This window comes from Syngnathus scovelli, chromosome 10 (genome assembly GCF_024217435.2).
Source record: "Syngnathus scovelli strain Florida chromosome 10, RoL_Ssco_1.2, whole genome shotgun sequence".
NCBI classification, from domain to species: Eukaryota; Metazoa; Chordata; class Actinopteri; order Syngnathiformes; family Syngnathidae; genus Syngnathus; species Syngnathus scovelli.
The window spans coordinates 2,640,001-2,658,917 of record NC_090856.1 but is presented as its reverse complement, the minus strand read 5'-3'; the positions used below and the strand labels follow the sequence as shown (position 1 = coordinate 2,658,917).

At 45.3% G+C, this 18,917-nt stretch overlaps 1 protein-coding gene across 6 annotated transcripts; it reads left to right on the top strand.

Annotated features, from left to right (window-relative positions):
* The first annotated feature begins 1,280 nt into the window (after positions 1-1,280).
* Positions 1,281-17,009, top strand: tp63 (tumor protein p63). Of its 6 annotated transcripts, none has more exons than XM_049722995.2 (14): positions 1,302-1,459; positions 3,489-3,605; positions 3,891-4,002; positions 9,613-9,867; positions 12,853-13,039; positions 13,107-13,222; positions 13,296-13,405; positions 13,470-13,606; positions 13,799-13,881; positions 13,953-14,077; positions 15,072-15,217; positions 15,554-15,701; positions 16,077-16,170; positions 16,252-17,009. In XM_049722995.2, exons 1-14 carry the CDS (start codon positions 1,407-1,409, stop codon positions 16,540-16,542), a joined length of 1,974 nt encoding a protein of 657 aa, XP_049578952.1. In that variant the 5' UTR covers positions 1,302-1,406; the 3' UTR covers positions 16,543-17,009. The 6 variants fall into 6 exon arrangements, with proteins under 6 accessions (XP_049579003.1, XP_049578995.1, XP_049578952.1 ...); XM_049723006.2 differs by having other exon boundaries at positions 1,304-1,459; positions 13,470-13,594; XM_049723038.2 differs by lacking the exon at positions 15,554-15,701 and having other exon boundaries at positions 1,291-1,459; positions 16,252-16,400.
* Positions 17,010-18,917: the final 1,908 nt, after the last annotated feature.

Sequence of the window (18,917 nt, the reverse complement as noted above, 5' to 3'; positions counted from 1 at the left end):
ACATGTGAACGGGATATATCGTAGCGTTGGCGGGACGATGAACAGCACGGATTAAGACGTTTAAAGTCTATTTTGTCATTTTCTAGGGGGTGGTTGATGCCTAGCCGCCATGCTTGATGACAGCATGACGTAGCCGCCAAGTCATAAACGCACGCGCATACATGTCAAGTGAAGTAATCGAGGCTCAGTGACGCGCTCCCGCTGTCCGGGCCTTAGTGTAATTAATGATGTAAGGGTGTCGAGTGTCGGCCCTCGTAAAAATATCTCATTTAATGGGCCACCGCGGAGGTCGCTTTGTCCTCGCGCGGTTAAAAAGCCGCATTAAGGGGATTTTGCTGTGTACATTTCCTAAGACTGAGATATTATCGGGATTTTAATCGGATTTTGTCATATCAACAATCATACTGGCATTTTTTGTTGAACAGGTAACATAATAGCACCAACTATAAATTATTTTAATAGGATTTTATTGGATGTTTTTACTACACAATATTTTAGAGAGATATTTTTTGAATAAATAATGGTGACATTTTAACCGAATGGTAACATATTTTTATTCATCTCCATTTTGGGGATTTTAATACATTTTTAATGGGATTTTGACAAAGCAGAGAACAAAGAAGCATCTTGTAGGCTGTGGTTCCCCAGATACACCGCATCTATTTATTTGCTTTTCCCCCCACCGTGACCCTGCCCGCCTTTTTATTTTAGCACACTGATTCACCTGCTGTCCATCTCGGCAGCACCTCTAGGTTTACACTCTCATGCCGAGACGTCGGGAGAGGCCTCTTGATAACACCTCGGAAAAAAAGCGTGCATAGTTTCAACTCGTACCTTTCCTTGTCGAGCCAGACACAATGGAGGTTCACTAAGGTGGAGGCTCGTAACCAGGTGGAGATGTCGTGATGTCTAGTTTGTGATAAAAGTTGATCGTGAATTTATTTTTAAAGGTTTGTACTGGCGAAAGGCCTGGAAGACCATCTGTCTTCGACATAAACACACGATAATATTTGTTTTGTCTCGAACATTATGGCTTACAATATGACAAACATGCGCTGGCGGGGGGCAATGTGTGTGTGGAGATGTGTGTGTTAGGGCAACAGGGTCAACTTGGCATGACATGTATATCCCAGCAACTGTGAATTTGCGAGTAATATGCGGCACTCACCAGCGTAGCCACCGATTGGTCGCGCCGTCCAATCAAGCCCCTCCTTCTTATGAAGCCAAAATATCTAAATTCAAAACACATCTCACAGCAGTCCCCACTCTGCACTGTACCCTCAGGCACTTTAACGTTGATGATTTCTATTTATAGGGAAATTCTTCTTGAGGTTGTTGACGTTTATTGGTCATCCTAGATGTGGTTCTAGTATCTTTTCGTACCTTTGTCCATCTGGCATGACAACATGAATTCACCCTATGCGGCTGTGCAGTACTACCCCGACTTTCCCTTTCACCGGTAAGTAGGGCTTGTGAGTGATGCTAACCCCGCTAACGTAGCATACGTGATATGAAAAGGGGTTTTGATTGTGAGTCAATAACAGAAGCGGGGAATCCCCCTTCAAAAGATGCCCGGCAACAGTTGCGTCCGCCTGCTTCCTCAGCTGCCGCCACGGCGGCGTGTATTTTTAAGCGACGGCTGGACAAACGGAAGCTCATGTGTTAAGTGCCATCAAACGGCTGTCGTGGCCATGTGGACAAATTTTTAATGTTATAGAAACTTAACTAGTATAAATTGAAAAAGTAAAAAAATTAAATCAATGCTTTTAAGGAGTGTTGTGGTCAAATTTTGACAGTGTTTTAGCGGGGGCTAGCTGGAGTTAGCTGTTAAAATTGTGTTTCAGATTTAGGAAAAAATTAAAAAATATATTTTATAATCGCATTTTATAAATGCTTTTTATATCAGTGTGTAGATTAAATGAAAAATGGAAGGGGAAAAAAAGGATTATTATTTCTGATCGGCCCGCATGGCGCACTTTTAACCAGCGCTAGCAAATTGTACCACAAATTAAAAAAGATAAATTATGAATATAAAAACGTTAAGCAAAAAATGTGTTGATTTTAGATATGGCCAAATATTATTTGTTGATCAAATTAATCATTTATTTTCACCACAAGAGATAATTGATATTATAGAATTGTTTTTATTTTTGGGACAATTGGTGAAGTCCAGCTAGCTTATTTAATAGTTCGTCAACTAGCTTTTTTTTAGTTGGATGTTCATTGCATGTGCTTTATTTGGTCCCATTCTTACTTAAAAAAAAAAAAAAAAAGCTGCCTGTTGATTTGAGTCGGTTCAACCTCATCATGTACCAAAGTGTCTTATTGCTGCTCAGAGTTTTTGCATTCCAAACCTAAAGAGAATTTGACTTTTGACTGTTTCACTCGTGCTGCAGGAGTCAGAGGATAAGTGCAGGAGAAACTTGCGGCTTTCTTTTGTTTGGCAGTCATGTCGCCCTTTTTGAGAGTAGCTTGGGGGGGGGGGCTGACAGAGCATCTTTGAACAAGTGATTAATAAGGACACTGGAGAAGCCTGTTTGTTTTGATTGCATTTTCATCGGCAGACAATGGGCCGGCCCTGTTTTTAGAGTTGACCTCTGAACCGGCTCCCTGTCTGGAGGTCTTTAAGTGGAGGCCGGACAGCCTTCGCCTCGGGCCGACTGAGGAAATCGGACACCCGCATCCAGACAAACAAAAGACATCCGTCAATTGACTCTCTCTACCTGTTTCGAATCACGACAATTCTCTTCATTAAGTTCAGTGTGATCGCCCAAAAATAGCTTTTGAAATGTCAGCCCTCAATCTCAAGAAGCCATACCCAAAAAGTTTACCATTTTGCTTTCAAGCCGCCATTTTACGGTCCTGTTGGCGATCATATTTTTAACAGAGTAATTCAAAGCTAAAAGAGAGGCGCTAAGTGTTTTCTAGATATCCTTGGGGCAAATTGGATTTGATGTACTTTGACCTGGCAAAGGTCAGCAGGTTGAACCCCACCTTAAACCCTGACTCACCCTTACCACCCTCCATCATTCTTACATATCTGTATACAGTATATTGCTGTATAACAATTTCTTTACATACACAGGATATAATATTGCGTGTAATATGTGTGTATTTGTTGACACCGTCGGGGGAAATTCCAGCGGCCCTTAAAATAGTTTGCGATCCGCATTGCCCGTCCAGCTGCACTCATAGCACAAGTCGCGATGGTATTCAGTGTCTGGTGCTTGTCGGCGGCGGCGAGGGGAAATTCCGAGCGTCTCCGGGGAGGGATGCGAGCGTGCGCCACTTGAGCTTCAACAATGGCGGCGTGAGTTGTGAAGCAGGTGTCACCTTTCAGCTCATTACACACGCGGCCAATATTCACAAAGGCCAAGCGGCCGGCTGGGTGGCATCCTGGAAGTGCGCTGGCTGACGCGGCGGCGGCTTATTGCTCTTTTATTTGCAAATCCCACGCGTCTGACCCAAGGTGATTGGTGTTCCCGCAGACTCCGGGAGAGGAGGGACAGCCCCTTCCTCGCCGCATCGTCCCACGGTCAGGTGGCGCCCACCGCTGAGATCTTCAACCAGGACGTCTTCAACCAACTCTTTGACATGCTGGACCAGTAAGTGCACCCAGAACACATTTACAGCCCAACGTATTTTCACTAATTCACATATTTTAGTTGTCAGCTATTTGCTAAAAAAACTTATAGGCACAAGATGGCGCCAATGTCCTGTCTAAATAGGAAAGTAGTACAATATTTGGTGTTGAAGACGTATTTTGAAGTGATATATCTGGACTGTGTTGTTTAATTTTTTCATTGATTTTGTTTTATTTATTCTTTTTTTGGTTTCAGTTCATTCCATTATTTTGTTTTTTTGTCATTCGAATTTCTTTTGTGCATTAGCTCCTCCATACATTCAGTGTTCGGTGAGAGTCCACCTCACGTTTCGGGGGGCAACACCATCCAGATCAGCATGGACTGCATCACCATGCACAAGCCTGACGACACGCTAACTGTGAGTAATATTGCTTCCTTTTCGTACGTCTATTTTATTTATTTTTTGCATCTGATCATTTAAAAATGGTTAGTTAGCATTTAGCATTTGGTCAACGTTTATGATCGACGCCCACAAAATAAAACAAGCTGCAGGTGACTTTCGATTTAAGTGTTCGGGACTTCCAGGGGTTGCGATCTTCAAGTCGTACAACGTTCTCCTCGCAACAATGGAATTTCCCCGGGACGGGCTTTGATGCAGAGGGGCTTCACGAGTCGCGTTATCAACAGATGTTGTCTGCGAGGGTTGGCAGATATGATCTCCCAGTGCACTCTGACCCCTGTGAACCCCCTCGGGGTGGTGGTGGGGGGTTTGGAGATTCGTACATTGAGCTGACGATGTGCTTAGAAAAGTTTCCTTTCCCTTTTCAAATAGTCGAGATGGCCAAATTGACCAAAAAATGGCTTTTTTATGTCTTTAGCGACGTGGCTTATTGAAATTTTTTTGTGGGTCTGATACTCAGGAAATACAAAAAGGGAGCGTCCATTTTGGGAAGGCTGCAGGCTGGGAAATGTCGCAAATATAAATTTGCTTTGTGGAGCTGAGTGATGTTACCTCCCCCAAGGAGAGGCTGTGCGCTCCTGATGAGTGATGGCCCTGACCTGTGAACCTCCCGACCCCCCCCCCCCCCCCTTCAATACCACTTCCAAAAAGTACCGTATACTTACTGTCATTTGAAAGCAATTATATTGCAGTTTTACAATCAAAATAAGTGGTGCCTCTGGATACAAGTCTAAATGCACTCCAAAAAAAAAAAAAAGAGCAAAATATGTAGTGAAAATACTACTGATAATACTAAAAAAATACTCTAATACTGTACTATAATAAACAGTAGTGGAAATTAAATAGAATATATTTTTTCTTACATATTCTTTGCTTCATGTCAGTGGTGTGCTTTGGCCACCTGGGGGCAGTATAATGCGGACACAATTATACAGGGTGTTGGTTTCTCCTCTGTAAGCTACGGTCATGTAGTCATTCTACACAGAGGATGAAGAATATATGAGTATTAATATATTTGTCTACACGTGTTGCTCCTCTGCTTGTGTTCAATGTTGCACCCCCACCACTAGCCCCCCCTTGAGGTGTGCCTCATTAAATGTCAGCCTGGTGTTTAGTGCCCTGAAGGAGCTTATTTGTATGGTGGAGGGTTTTATGTTTAATCTTAAATTCCTCTTCCCCCCCCAGTTGTAGCTGCAGGGCGACAATTTAACACAACTCCCATCTCTCATCGATCAGAGTGGATGTCCCTTGCCTCCCCCCCTCCCTCCCTCATCCTTCCATCCATGAGTGTAGTGGTGGAGGTTCGAGGGATGCAAACAGAGGGTCAAATAACACTGAGGAATGTAGCGGCAGAAGAAACGTTATATCCTACCTCTCAAACAGCTGATTTTACACATTGATAACACGGGAGGGGGGGGATCAGCTGTGTGTTGAGTCAGGGGGCTATCAGGGTGCGTGGAAGGGGGGGTTAGATGGCGACGGCGCACCTTTTCAGAGGTGCGGAGTGGCTCGAGCGTCACTCGGGAGGGGGGATCACGTTACGTGTTTGCGCTTCCTGTCTCTGAGTGCTCGTTGGGTAAAGTCAGTCAATATTTTTGCCTTTGTTTCTTTGCTAGGGATGGCGGACATTTTTGTTCTTATGCGGCATTAATTGAATGTGTCTCCAATCAGCAGCCCCACCTTGTATTACATGGCTTGGGGGAAGGGAACGCCTATGGGGGCGGGGGTCAACACATCAACACTTTAAAGTGTCCTGCAGCTTTGTGAGGGGCATCATTAGCCCACCTTAACAAACTTCTAATTATGTGGAGAGAGAGAAAAAACGCTCAGTAGCGAGGAGCCTCAAGTTAGTTTGGATGATGCAATTTATTTTTTGCTGTTGTACCTTTTTTTTTTGCATTTTTAGATGACGTAAAAAGAAAATAAACGTTTGCGGTTTGTATTACGAATGTATCATTTGATCGTCTGCGTTTGTAGTAAACAAAGTAAGCAACCCTCTTAAGTTGGGGCACTCTTAAGTCAAGGTTTCACTTCAATCCAATGCATTAGAATTTGCAGTTTTGTGTTTCAAAACTACTTGAGTCAGTTCTTGAAGTAGCCGCTGCCTCTTCTTCCCAGGATGGGCGTGAACTCAGGTAGCTCACAGGTAGACCTTACACCCCCCCACCTTCATGGTATAAAAGAGCCCTCCCATGGATTCTGTAAGAGCCGCTTATTCATCTTCTTCTCCTCGCCCGTCCAAGTTGCTAAATAAGCATCTCGTCTAGTCCCCCCCGCCCCTCCAACGAACCACCACGCCATCGATTCAGCATCGTTTGCGCTCCGTGTCGGGTAAAGATTTTTCAGGGGGGAATCCTGGAGCCGGTGGAGCAAACAGCAGCCGCCCTGCTCAATCTCAGCGCCAACATGTTGTACCTGGAGACGGGCACCAGTACGCCCTACAGCGAGGTAAGCAAATTGGCAGGCTACCCCCCCAAAAAAATAGCCCAAATCTTGGATTCTTTGGATTTTTATCTGAAGTAAAAATTTTTGTCGTTGGATTTGCTAGACAAAACAAATCGGAATGTTAGCGTGTGTAGAATGTAAACAGTTGACTGTGCGGGTAAAACGCGCGCGTTTAAATTTTTAAGCGTCAAATGTCTTCACGAGAATGTTTTTTCGTTTTATATTGCTGGATGAAGGATATTTTTTCGAGAAAAAGCAACAGAAAATTAATTTGTGGTAATTGCTAAGTGGCTGGCATTTTTGTGTTTAGATTTTTTTTAGGCAAAGGCAAACATAGCTTGAAAAAAAAAAAACAATGACAATATTTGGAGGGGGATTGTATAAAAAAAATCCCCTTGCTGTTTTTTTTTTCTCTTCATTAGTAACTTTTCCTGGACTGTGACTGTCATTTTGATTTTTTTTTGTGGTTGGAGGGGCAAAATCTTTTAAATTGATCGCTCTTATGTTTACTTTATTGCCTTGATAGCTGTTTTGCACCTTAAGCTGTTGTGATAAACTAGCCTCTATCTTTGATGACCTCATCTTGAAGAACAAACAAACCAAAACTTTTTTTGTTCTCCTAACATGAGCTGCTTCCGCTTCTGAATTCGTATTTGTCATCTGCAAGTGTACATCTTGCTGATTTCTTTGTGTAACCACACCTTGAAAAACACAGACCGTGTCAACATGTAATTGAGGCTTTTTTGATGTTCTTCGATGTTTCCCCCAGCATGTGAAAAGTGATGATTTATTTGGTGTGCTTAGGTGAAGCACACCTGGTTGCGCCCTTTCATTGCACAAAAGTGAAAATGCATTGAAAAAAAAAATGAGTTGCTGACTGTGAAAACGCAATCAAGGTTGCTTTGCTCTGAATGTCAGGTGCCGTGATTGATGTCAACACGAGCCGCTGTTGTGATTTTGACACTCACTTGAGTTGCTTTTGAAAACGTTTCCTGCTCAGGGGTTGTCTTGCTTGAGCCGCTCGGGTTGTTTTTTTTTTTTTTGGGTCTCGGGTGCAAGCGTGAGGCCCGGGTCACAGGGGTTATGATGACAACACAGGCATTTTTTTTTTTGTGTGCTGAGTGACTTGCGTTCCATTGCACTTTTGCTAGAGGCGGAAGTGAGGAATGCTAATTGTGGATAGTACAATTCCATTTCCCTTTATTTAAATAATTGACTTTAAATTTGGATGGTGTCATTTTTTTAATGTTAGACACATTTTTTATTTTATTTTTTACAATCATGCTAACAGGTGTACTGTATGTGCTGTCTGTTTTTTTTTTAAAGAATTATTTTCGTCATGTGTGCAGGTAGCATTTAACAGGTGTGTGGGGTCACTGTCTTTCAACCTGTTAAGCAAAGCGCAGGGCGGGGGTCTTTAAGTGGTGTCCGACTCAATCCCACCGCAGAGCCGAGGGGGATCGTGTTGCAAAGCCTCCTCACGCACACCCATGCACCCCCCCACGAACCCCCTTAGAAGCGTACAATGCCGTCCGGGGCTGGTAATTGCTGTAATGGTGTGTTGATGTTGATACAATCACCTGCTGCCAAAGGTGCCGAGAGAGCGACTTTAGCCAACACCCGCCTCCACCCAGACGCACCCCCCCCCCCTTTAATGACCCCTCCAGCCACTGTGGTCACTCAGACTAACCACTCCCTCGGTTCAGAAATTCCTGACGTATTTCAAAAATGTGATAAATCCGCCATTCAGTTGTAATTGGTAATGGCCATCTTAAAATGGCGGCAAATCACTTTTTTTTTCTATTAGACAAGGTAATGGCTTGTCTAAATGAAGCTCCTCCCCTCATTTTATCTTAGCACCAAGATGTTACGAAATGGTACCAAATTAATATTTTCATATTAGACACTAGATTATTACGATCTAGTTCACATAACAGTAAACAAAAGTTAGCAGTTGTATGCTTGTGGCCAAGTTCTGATTTATTCCTCCTGCCTCAAAAGCAGCTTTTGAGCAGACTTGGTAACCTTTCTGGGGAAAAAAAAAAGGGTGCTGAGCTTGTCAAGGATGTTGATTTACATTCCTAAAGTCCTCGGAATGTTCCGGAGGCGCTTATTAAATGGCCATTATGGTGGAGTCACTTCAAGGAGATTTTTTCTTTTTAATAAAAGGCGTTATCCTGACTTCCAGTCAATTAAACAGCAAACCCTTGGCGTTTATTCTGCTGCCTTTTCTTTCTTCCCGTTGTTATTTGATCATTATTGCCCGTCGCTTCCGCGTCATAGCATCACCCCCCGCCACCCCCGCTACCCGACGAGGCAGTGATGTCACTCATTCCGGGAAAAGACATAATTGTGTAAGATTCATTCCTGGCTTTGGTGTGTTTGCTGATGATGATCCCAACGTCTCACTTGCTCCATAAAATGGTGGTAGTATCCGAAGTTTGTGCTACCTGTGCAAGTTTTGGGTCTCATTTCCCCAAGTCGCTGATCTGTATGACACAAATTTGGTGGAGGGGGATCAAGTCAACACCTGCATGGTCTGCTATTGTGTCCCCCAGACCCTTTTAAGCGGCACTCTTTCCGGAGCTTAGCGGGGCCTCGACGGGCTTTTGACCCGCATCCCGCCCGCACTCAGATGACCCGGCGGTGGCGGTGTTTCCTCATGTGTGTTTATGTGTCAAAGCGGAGTTTCATAAGGGTCCAGTAACACCTGGCCAGCCGGCCGAGGGGGGGCTTCAAGAGGCAGCTGTGGTCATTCCGGGAGGGGATGGAAATAAATCCGTGACAGATTGATGGCCGTCCCGGAATGCGGCGCTTATAAACGGAACGGAATGACTGTGTTTGAAGACGGATATGTTTTGGATCTTTTATGTCCTGGAAAGCGAGGACAGTTATTTAGCAGCATTAGCCATTAGCACCTAACTGTTTAGCTTTGATCTTTGACCATTTTTTTTCAAGTGTCAAGTATTTTTACTGTCACATAATCCCTCGTTGCTCTGTATTAAATAGAACCTACAGTTTATAAAGATCAAGGTTGATCGAGTAGGTTGATCGGGCTGAATGAAATGAATAATGAATTTCTGCACTATACACTAAACGACGATTGTTTTGTTTCTCCCGCAGTCTCAGTACACCAACCTGGGCCTGTTGAACATGGAGCAGAACATCCAGAACGGAGGCTCCACGTCCACCAGCCCGTACAACACGGATCACGCCCAGAACGGCGTCACGGCGCCGTCGCCTTACGCTCAGCCCAGCTCCACCTTTGACGCCCTGTCACCCTCGCCCGCCATCCCATCCAACACCGACTACGCCGGCCCGCACACCTTTGACGTGTCTTTCCAGCAGTCCAGCACGGCCAAGTCGGCAACCTGGACGGTAAGATCCGTCTTTCAAAGTGGCATCTAACCACATCAGAACACTTTCACACGGCAACACTGCATTCCAAAATCTAATAAGTTCATGACATCAGAACATCCTCGGTTGACTTTTTATGGGAAAAGAACCGGTGGTCATGTAGCAGATGTGGCTGGTAATGACAGAGCGAGCGGTTGCCTTTCAACATACCTCTCAAGGTTTTGTTTTCACCACTCTCATAGAGTTGTTGTGTCGAAAGCAATTGTCAAGATCCTGCCATGGTTGTGTTTTGTGTAAAAAAGGTCACGTTGGATGAATCAATTATGGCCTTGATGCTGCTGCATCTTTGTTACCGGCGTCCATTTTGGCAAGCAAATGAGTTGGCAGGTAGTGACGTCAAACAGCGAGAAGTCACATTCTGACTCAAAACACACCAATGTCGAGACGGGCGAGTGTTGTGCAATGCGGGCCGAGGAGTGCTGGGAACGCCGAGGTGGTGACACCCTCCACCATATTCCCGCACCAACGCCACACCCTGCAAACTCAACTTGAACACAAACAGCAAAGCCTCTTTTGAACTTCATCTGCCGAACGCTCTGAAGGAGACGACGCAGATAATCCTCAACCCATCGCTGGCTTCACTGCTTCCTGTCTGGGAAGACCAGGGTGACACACAACACCTCCAGTCCACCTCTTCCCCGAAAGCCTTCCCCACCCTTCTTCCTCTTCCTCCATCACTGATCTGGCAGCTCGGAATGAATGGCGCTTATCCTCGGCTCCCATTGTGCCTTGGGAAGATTGGCGCTGTTTGCCCAGTGTCTTAGGGGGTCGCCGGGATTACAGTAATGGATGGAGGGAAGACTTGTGTCAATACTGCCTTTTCGAGTCAATTGCGCCGCAGGAGAGGAAGGAGGAGGAGGAGGTTAGGGTTTGTCTGAAAGAGAAGAGTGTTCCAGCGAAAGGCGGCAAGACGCAGCTTGTCCCGGGAACATCTGCGGGCCCGTCCCACGCTTCACGAGATGGGGCCGAGACTTGTTTGTGTCAGGGAACGTGTTGACACTCGCCCCTGGAAGCTACTGAAGGTGCTGCAGGAGGAGGAGGTGACGAAGGAAGGGGAGTTTTTTTTGTTTTGTTTTATGATTTGGGCTTATGTTGTGGAAAAGTTTAAGAAGACTAGAATTCAGGGAGCAGTGATTCGCGTTGTTCTAATGTCACCTTTTTTTTCCGTACTGTTTACAAACTCATAGATTAATTTCATTTCATTTTTAAAGAAAGTTACACCTTTTTTGGGGGCCTAACAGAAATAGAATCTCTCAACCACTGTGTATGCCACCAAATCACAACCTTCAACCACATGCTGCTTCACCACCACCAGCAATTTTTTTCCCCTGACAAATTCCAATGATTCTCACTAGAGTTCAATGTCAGTGAAGAATGGTTAAAAAAAAAAGAGAGAGAGAACGAAAAAGCCCGAGTCCTTCACGTTATTGACGCTGCAGGCAAGACGCGACTTGTCAGGTATGAAGCAGACAAGACCAGAGGCGCCACGTCGTCCTTGTTTTGTCAGGACTTGACTGGGGTGCATGCGCCCGCAGCGCCTGTCAGCGCCACTGGAACACCGCAGCTGGCGGGCCTGCCGGGACCTGCATCTGTACGGGAACGCACTCGCTCGCGTGGCCCGCCCTAGTGACGGAATAGACCCAACACATAGCTACAACATACCAGTTGTGATGTCATGTATGCAAAACCTCCCTTTTTCCCTCCATCCTTTCTTCTTTCTTCCCGTTATGATTTAAAAATGAAATAATATTGGGCCGTTGAGTTGGAAAAAGTGCCTGGAGTGCGTGTCAGCGTGAGCAACAAAATGACACGCCTCAGTGCCCCCACCACTGAATGCCATCATTCAACCGTTAGCGTTAGCTGTTAGCGCTGAGCAAACCAGCGCATAGTTGGGCTGAAAAGTTTATAGCTGGAGGGCAGGGATGGTTGGTGTGTTGTGTTCTCCTCACGCTCCTCCCGGGTGGGTGCGAGCCAGGGATAGTTTGATATCATCTAAACAAACTTTTAGAAAGATTAGATCTTTTCTCCTCGGTGTGTTTTGCGGCTTTTGTTTTTAGCCTGCAGCTACACAAAAAGCCGCAGCTTGTAATTATTGTAAACAGCATACAGAAAACCATCTCTGCCAAACATTTTTTCAAAATGACATTCTTATTGTCTAAGTTAGGAACTCTAGATGTGCAGTTTAGATGTTTTTTTTAATCGTTCAAAATCAATCACCTAACAGAACTATGATAATAAACGCATGCTAGGAAGGTGGAAAATTGGCCCCCAATTGGACACCCTTGACCGGTCCCTCCCTCCCTCCCTCCCTTTGTCCCATCACATTCAGCTCCATTCCCTCCTCGAATCAGAAAAGCTTTTCCGCCTCATTTAGCAGAGCGACGGCGGCGTGCAGGGGAGTGTCGGGTTCGAGTGCAGCTATCCGTCTTTGCCACCGCCTCTTGTTTTTGTTACACTTTCAGCCGGATCGCTCGCCGGCCAATGTAAAGGAAGAAAGAGTGAAAGGAAGGAACGATGAGGGAATGCATATATTTGGAGGTTTATGTTTTTTTAAATTTCATGAAGAAAGGAAATTTAGGAAGGAAGGGTTAGAAGCCTTAACCCTAAGCCTCGTGTGCCCCCCCCCCAAAAAAAGATAAAAGCCAGGCCCGGTTTAATTGCGGCTGCAGGCTTGGTTTTTATGGAGCCGCTCGGAAGTAGTCCAGGCTTTCCATCAGACGTCTTCAAGGGTGCCCAAAATGTGTGCGTGCGTATTCAAGTGGGTGGTAATCACAGTCTTGTCTCCAACCTCCTTTTTGCCCGAGGGCGAAACAAGGCAGGGTTGGGTTGGTCCAGCCAACAGGTGTTCCCTTCCAGCCTTGTTGTTTTTGTGCCCATGATGCTAATGCGAAACCAACAGTAGAAAAATGCCGGCTGACGTCATTTTCTTGCCGTGTTCTCTTTCAGTACTCCACAGAACTGAAGAAGCTCTATTGCCAGATCGCCAAGACATGTCCCATCCAGATCAAGGTTCTTACCACCCCACCGCAGGGCGCCGTCATCCGCGCCATGCCCGTCTACAAGAAGGCGGAACACGTCACCGAGGTGGTCAAGCGATGCCCCAACCACGAACTCAGCCGGGAGTTCAACGACGGTCAGTTGATTGATAGACAAGTCGGTTTCTCATCGCATGTGTTGACCGCCGGCGTGTTCCGCACCAGGTCAGATCGCACCTCCGAGTCACCTGATCCGCGTGGAGGGTAACAGCCACGCCCAGTACGTGGAGGATTCCATCACTGGGAGGCAAAGCGTGCTGGTTCCCTACGAGCCGCCTCAGGTGGGAAACTTTCCGCCCATCTCAAGGATTTTTTTGAGGAAAAGAAATGAGCTCACTTCCCATTGGCCAACAGGTCGGCACGGAGTTCACCACCATCTTGTACAACTTCATGTGCAACTCCAGCTGCGTTGGCGGTATGAACCGGCGACCCATCCTCATCATCGTCACCCTCGAGACCAGAGAGTAAGCGGCACACTACAAAGGAAACTGGAAAAAAAATTAAAACCCTTACTTTGTGTGCGCGTAGCGGTCAGGTTTTGGGCCGCCGCTGTTTCGAGGCCCGTATCTGCGCATGTCCGGGTCGCGACCGCAAGGCCGACGAGGACAGCATTCGTAAACAGCACATCACGGACGGCACAAAGAGCAGTGACGGTACGAAGCGCCGTAAGTAGAGCTTGGGGGGGCTTGGTGACGGGTTCTGCGGCTTCTTTGTTTCTCTTCCTTAAAAAGTTAAGAATCCTCCTTGTGGTGACGATCTGTCCAACTTTCGGCTCCCTCGCTCGTCACTCTGCCATAGTAGACCTGAAACGTCGCCGCTTCTCACACTTACGTCTTCCCATCTTTCGGCTCTTCCAGCCTTCCGACAGGTGTCTCACGGCATCCAAATGTCGGCCATCAAGAAGAGAAGATCCACGGACGAGGAGGTGTTTTGTTTGCCCGTGAGTATCTCCTCCTCGGTTCTGAGCGTTTTGTCCACCCCCGCCGCCTCTTGACGGCCTTGTCCTTTCAGATAAAAGGACGGGAAATCTACGAGATTCTGGTGAAGATCAAAGAGTCTCTGGAGCTGATGCAGTTTTTGCCACAGCACACGATTGAGTCATACCGGCAGCAGCAGCAGAACCTTCTGCAGAAACAGTGAGTAGAACCAAGCAGCGGATATTTTTGGTGTTGCAAGTCAAAGTTTGAGAAACAGGCAATTTCCATTTTCAATTCTTGCCTCTCCAGCTTTCCTTGTGACTCTTTTTGTGTTGGCGTTGTGCCCTCTAGTGGCCAATTTCAGCGGTGCAACTTTACTTCTTCAGGTCTTTGGGGTCAACTACTTGACGGGTTGCTTTTGTGTGTTTGGTCCCTTGTTGCAGTGTGATCAAAACGCGTCTCGGCAGTCAGTTACTGGATCCCGCCGGGGACGCCAGGTGGCGCTGCACCTCCTCCTGAGCCTTCCTCATTCCTTCTCCTCCTCTTTTCACTCCTTTTTCTGGACTCTTTGGATGAGTTTGCATGTGTTTCGTGTGTATGTGTTGCTTTATCGCCAGAGCTGGACTCATTTGTGTTATGGTGTGGGTGGGTCATGGGTCTTAATATTATTATTTGTTATAACAAAATGCTGGTCATATTTTCTAAAGTCACTGCAGGACAGTTTGGGGAAACAAGAAAATGTTTTTTCTTCTGTTTGAAACAGATTCTCTTTTCTTGTGGCTAATGCTAATAAATTTGCTTTTTTTGTTTGGGTTATTATGTGGTTCTTTTTTGGTTGTTGGTTTTATTTCAATATTCATATTTCTGTTTCATGTCAAAAGACATGCTGTGTACCTTGAAAAACTTGGTCTTGAGGCTTGAAATATTTTTAAAAATATTTTTTAAAATTAGGAAAATGTCAAACTATTATTCTAAAATTTAATAGTGAATGCAAGGCTTTTTTTTTTTTACTTTATTGCAAAACAGAGCCACGATGTCTGTCTTTACTGACTTGTATACATACATTTTAAAGTTCTTATTGACACATTAAAAAATCTAATCTATAAATATATTTTTAAAAAGCTGTCTAAAAAAATCTATTAAATACAAAAATGTCAAAAGTTCTACTTCTGCAAGTACTTTCTGCACTAATTCTCTTCTCCTTTGCCCCCAGAACGTCAATGGCGCCTCAGCCGTCTTATGGCTCCAACTCCCCACCTCACGGCAAAGTCAACAAGCTTCCTTCAGTCAGTCAGCTCATCAACCCGCAGCAGCGCAACACGCTCACCCCCTCCGGCATGTCCGCCGGCCTCACCGACAGTAAGTGCCGCTTGCTTGATCCCCTTCCTGTCCCACCTCGCACCCGCATTCATTTTTAGGCCAGGGCGATGTGGCCATCTATCCATTTTCTATAGCGCTTTTTGGGGTGGAGCCTATCCCAGCAGCCAATCACAGGGCACACAGAGACAGACAACCATCGGCACTCGCACTCACCACTGCAATGTCAAAAAGAAAAAGTTTCCTCTGGGACGAAATTCTGTGTAATTGTGAAAATTAGTTAGAGAATTCTTGTACAGGGAGAAAAATCATTTCTAAAAGCGAGCTCAGGTCGAACTTTTTCCGGCTGACCGACCGCCACTGCTTTTGTCTCTGCAGTGACTCCTATGATGGGCTCTCACATCCCCATGAGCGCTGACATGAGTTCACTGAGTCCCACTCACGCCCTGCAGCCCCAGCTGCCCCTGGTGCCCTCCTCGCACTGTACCCCCCCTCCTCCGTACCCTATGGACAGCAGCATCTCCAGGTACCCCGCTAAAAAGAAAATAGTGGAAATTCATCCCGGAGGAAATCAACACAGCTCGAGTGGAAGCGCAAAGATTCAAACTTTTCTTCTACTAGAACCAAATGACTTAACAAAAAAAATAACTCATTGTTAGATAATATCATAGAACTCTACAAAAATGGCATTAAAAACACATTGATTCGAATATGGAAGAGTGCAGGGTAGGGTTAAAAAATATTAAGCTAACAAAAAACTGATTCCTTGTAGTATTTTGACTTCTCTGAAAATGTATGTATGTTAACGGGGACATTTTCTCAACACTTGCTTAAAATTTGACTAATGGAGATTTGTTTTTTGTTCTTTTTTGGTCCCCTTCCCTTCCCCCTCACCTGGCAGCTTCCTCATTCGTCTGGGCTGCGCAGGCTGCTTGGATTACTTCACAGCACAGGGTTTAAGCAACATCTACCAGATTGAGAACTATAACATGGAGGTGAGCCCTCAACCGTCGTCAATCGCAAGCGAGTGGAGCCCCGCCACGCCTAATGCTGCTCCCCTGTGTCATGACCGCTAGGACCTGTCGCGGCTCAAGATCCCCGCCGAATACCAGCATGCCATCTGGAAGGGCATCCTGGAGCACCGGCAGGCCATGGACTTCTCCCCCCCGCCCCACATCGTGCGCACCACCAGCGGGGCCTCCGCCGTCAGCTCATCCGAGGCGCGCGGCGAGCGCGTTATCGACGCTGTACGCTTCACGCTGCGCCAGACCATCTCCTTCCCGCAACGCGACGACTGGTCCGACTTCTCCTTTGACCTGGATTCGCGCCGCAACAAGCAGCAGCGCATCAAGGAGGAGGGAGAGTAGTACTGAACCCAAACAAAAACGCCCAGAACATTCCCAATTTTGTTTTTTTTTAAATAGACGTGCACTTATTCTTCTTCTTCTGCACGGTTTTGATTTCTTGAGAGCACTTAAGAAATGTTAAAAGTGTTTTAAAAATGCATTTCCAAGTCCTGTTTGTACATTTCAAGTACCTCTATCTCAATATTTAGCTGGTGTGTCGCCACCTATAGGCCAAAGTGTTGTACAGGATTCAGGAGCATCATTTCAATTTAAGTGTTAGCCACTCCTATGTTGTATTTGGTTGAGGATTCTTACATTGAATTAATGTGTACATGTTGTATAGTTTTTTTTGGTCATCAGAGAATAAAACATTAAGTTAGAACTAGAGACAGATTTGTTAAATTTTCCTTTCTTTTTGTACAATTTTTACTGTAAATACATTGAGGCTATTTTGATAAAAATCCAAAATAAATATTTACCTTTCTTGACTGCTGTCTTATTTGATTGTTATAAATACCTCAAATATTTTACTTTTTTCAGTGAACGAGAGTGAACGAATCACTTCCTAAAGTGATACTTTTCACTTTCAGTTCAGCTTTGGCCATGATAACCCTAATAAAGTGGCCTGTTATTAGGTACACCTGAAAATGGCGGTGTACCCAATGCAGTGTCTGAGTGACTTCACAGATCAAACAGCCAATCAGAAAGTGGCTGCGGCCTCCAGTCCTCGAAGGGCCGCGTTCCAACATGTTTTCCAAGTGACCCTCGTTAAGTGCACCTGCGTGAAAAGTTTTAGCCATTTTCACGTTCTGCAGGAGCTAAAACTTTTCACGCAGGTGCACTTAACGAGGGAATCACACGGACACTCCATTAGGTACACCACAATTTTCAGATGTACCTAATAACTTTATGCATTTTTTGTACATGTCAAGAATGTGTATTTGACTACTTGCTCTTTATTTCGGGGGACACCAACACATTACACAACGTAAAACACATTTACATATTGTCATATGAAGCAGTTAACCAAATGTCATATTTTTGTTTTCATGCCCAAAAAAATAAAAACAAGGAATAAAACACCAGACAAGTTTTAACAGGTTTTAATGTTTATTAAAATAATAATACAAGTAAATTTCAAACCAGCGATCTAATGTGAAATTACAGTAGATGTATTGGATAACAATATTGTACTACTACAATACAACAGCGTTTACCAGCTCAGTGGCCTAAGAGGAGAGTGTCCGCCCTGAGATTGGGAGGTCGGGGGTTCAACCCCCGGCCGGGTCATACCAGTGACCATATAACAATGGTACCCATTTCTTCCCTGCTTGGCACTCAGTGTAAGGGGTTGAAATGGGGCTCCGCTCCAGCTCACGATCACTTTCATTTATAAAATTAAGATTACCCAAAGAGAAGCATAATCTCCCCGTTGTTGCATAACGGCGCATCCCGTCATGCAATAAAGTTAGCCGTTAGCTTGGAGAAAACGCGCATGAAAGCAGTGCTGTTTCATGGAGTGGTTCTTTCTTTCCTTGGCAAATCGTAAATCTACATTCTGGTTTACATAGTCCACGCCAGGAGGGAGACGCAACACGCTCACTGGCTGATCCATTGATGCACGGGAAGGAAAGAAGGCGTTCGTGACGTCATTTTCTTCCTCGTTTTGTTTTATGGCGAGGTGGCGCCAGCTTCAATGGGCATTACTGACACCTACTGGTTGAAGTCATGAACTTTTTAGAACAGCGAACTGCGCATGCGTCGCGGCCACGGCGTTTTCGGACAAACACAAGAGCCTGCCGGAGCGACTCGCGATATGCTGAAAAGAAATAGTCGTATAATTTTATTTCATTGTATTTACATATTTATTATTTATTCATATGAAGGCCGGTCCACGAAAATATTTCTGACACGTAACCGGTCCGTGGCACTACTCCATAAAACCATTCATATTCCATGTGATTCCTGCGACGCTTCCATAGTGTAGTGGTTAGTGCTCTGAGTTCTCACACCAGCAAACCGGGTTCGATTCCCAGTTGGACCTATGACGTTTTTCATAGAAAATTTGCAACCGTTACTCGTGTGCTGCCCCATATAACCATACACTTCCTTAGAGGTTAGGTTTAAAGCTCGGGTTAGAAGTAGGGTTAGGGTTAGAGCTGGGCTTAGGGTTAGAAATAAAGCTAGGGTTAGGGCTGGAGTTAGGGTTAGAGCTGGGTTAGGGTTAGAGCTAAGGTTAGGGTTAGAGTTAGGGTTAGGGCTAGGGTTATTGCTCGGGTTAGAGCTAGGGTTAGGTTTACGGTTAGGGTTAGAGCTAGGGTTAGAGCTAGGATTAGGGTTAGAGCTAGGGTTAGGGTTAGAGCTAGGGTTAGTGCTAGAGTTAGAGCTAGGGTTAG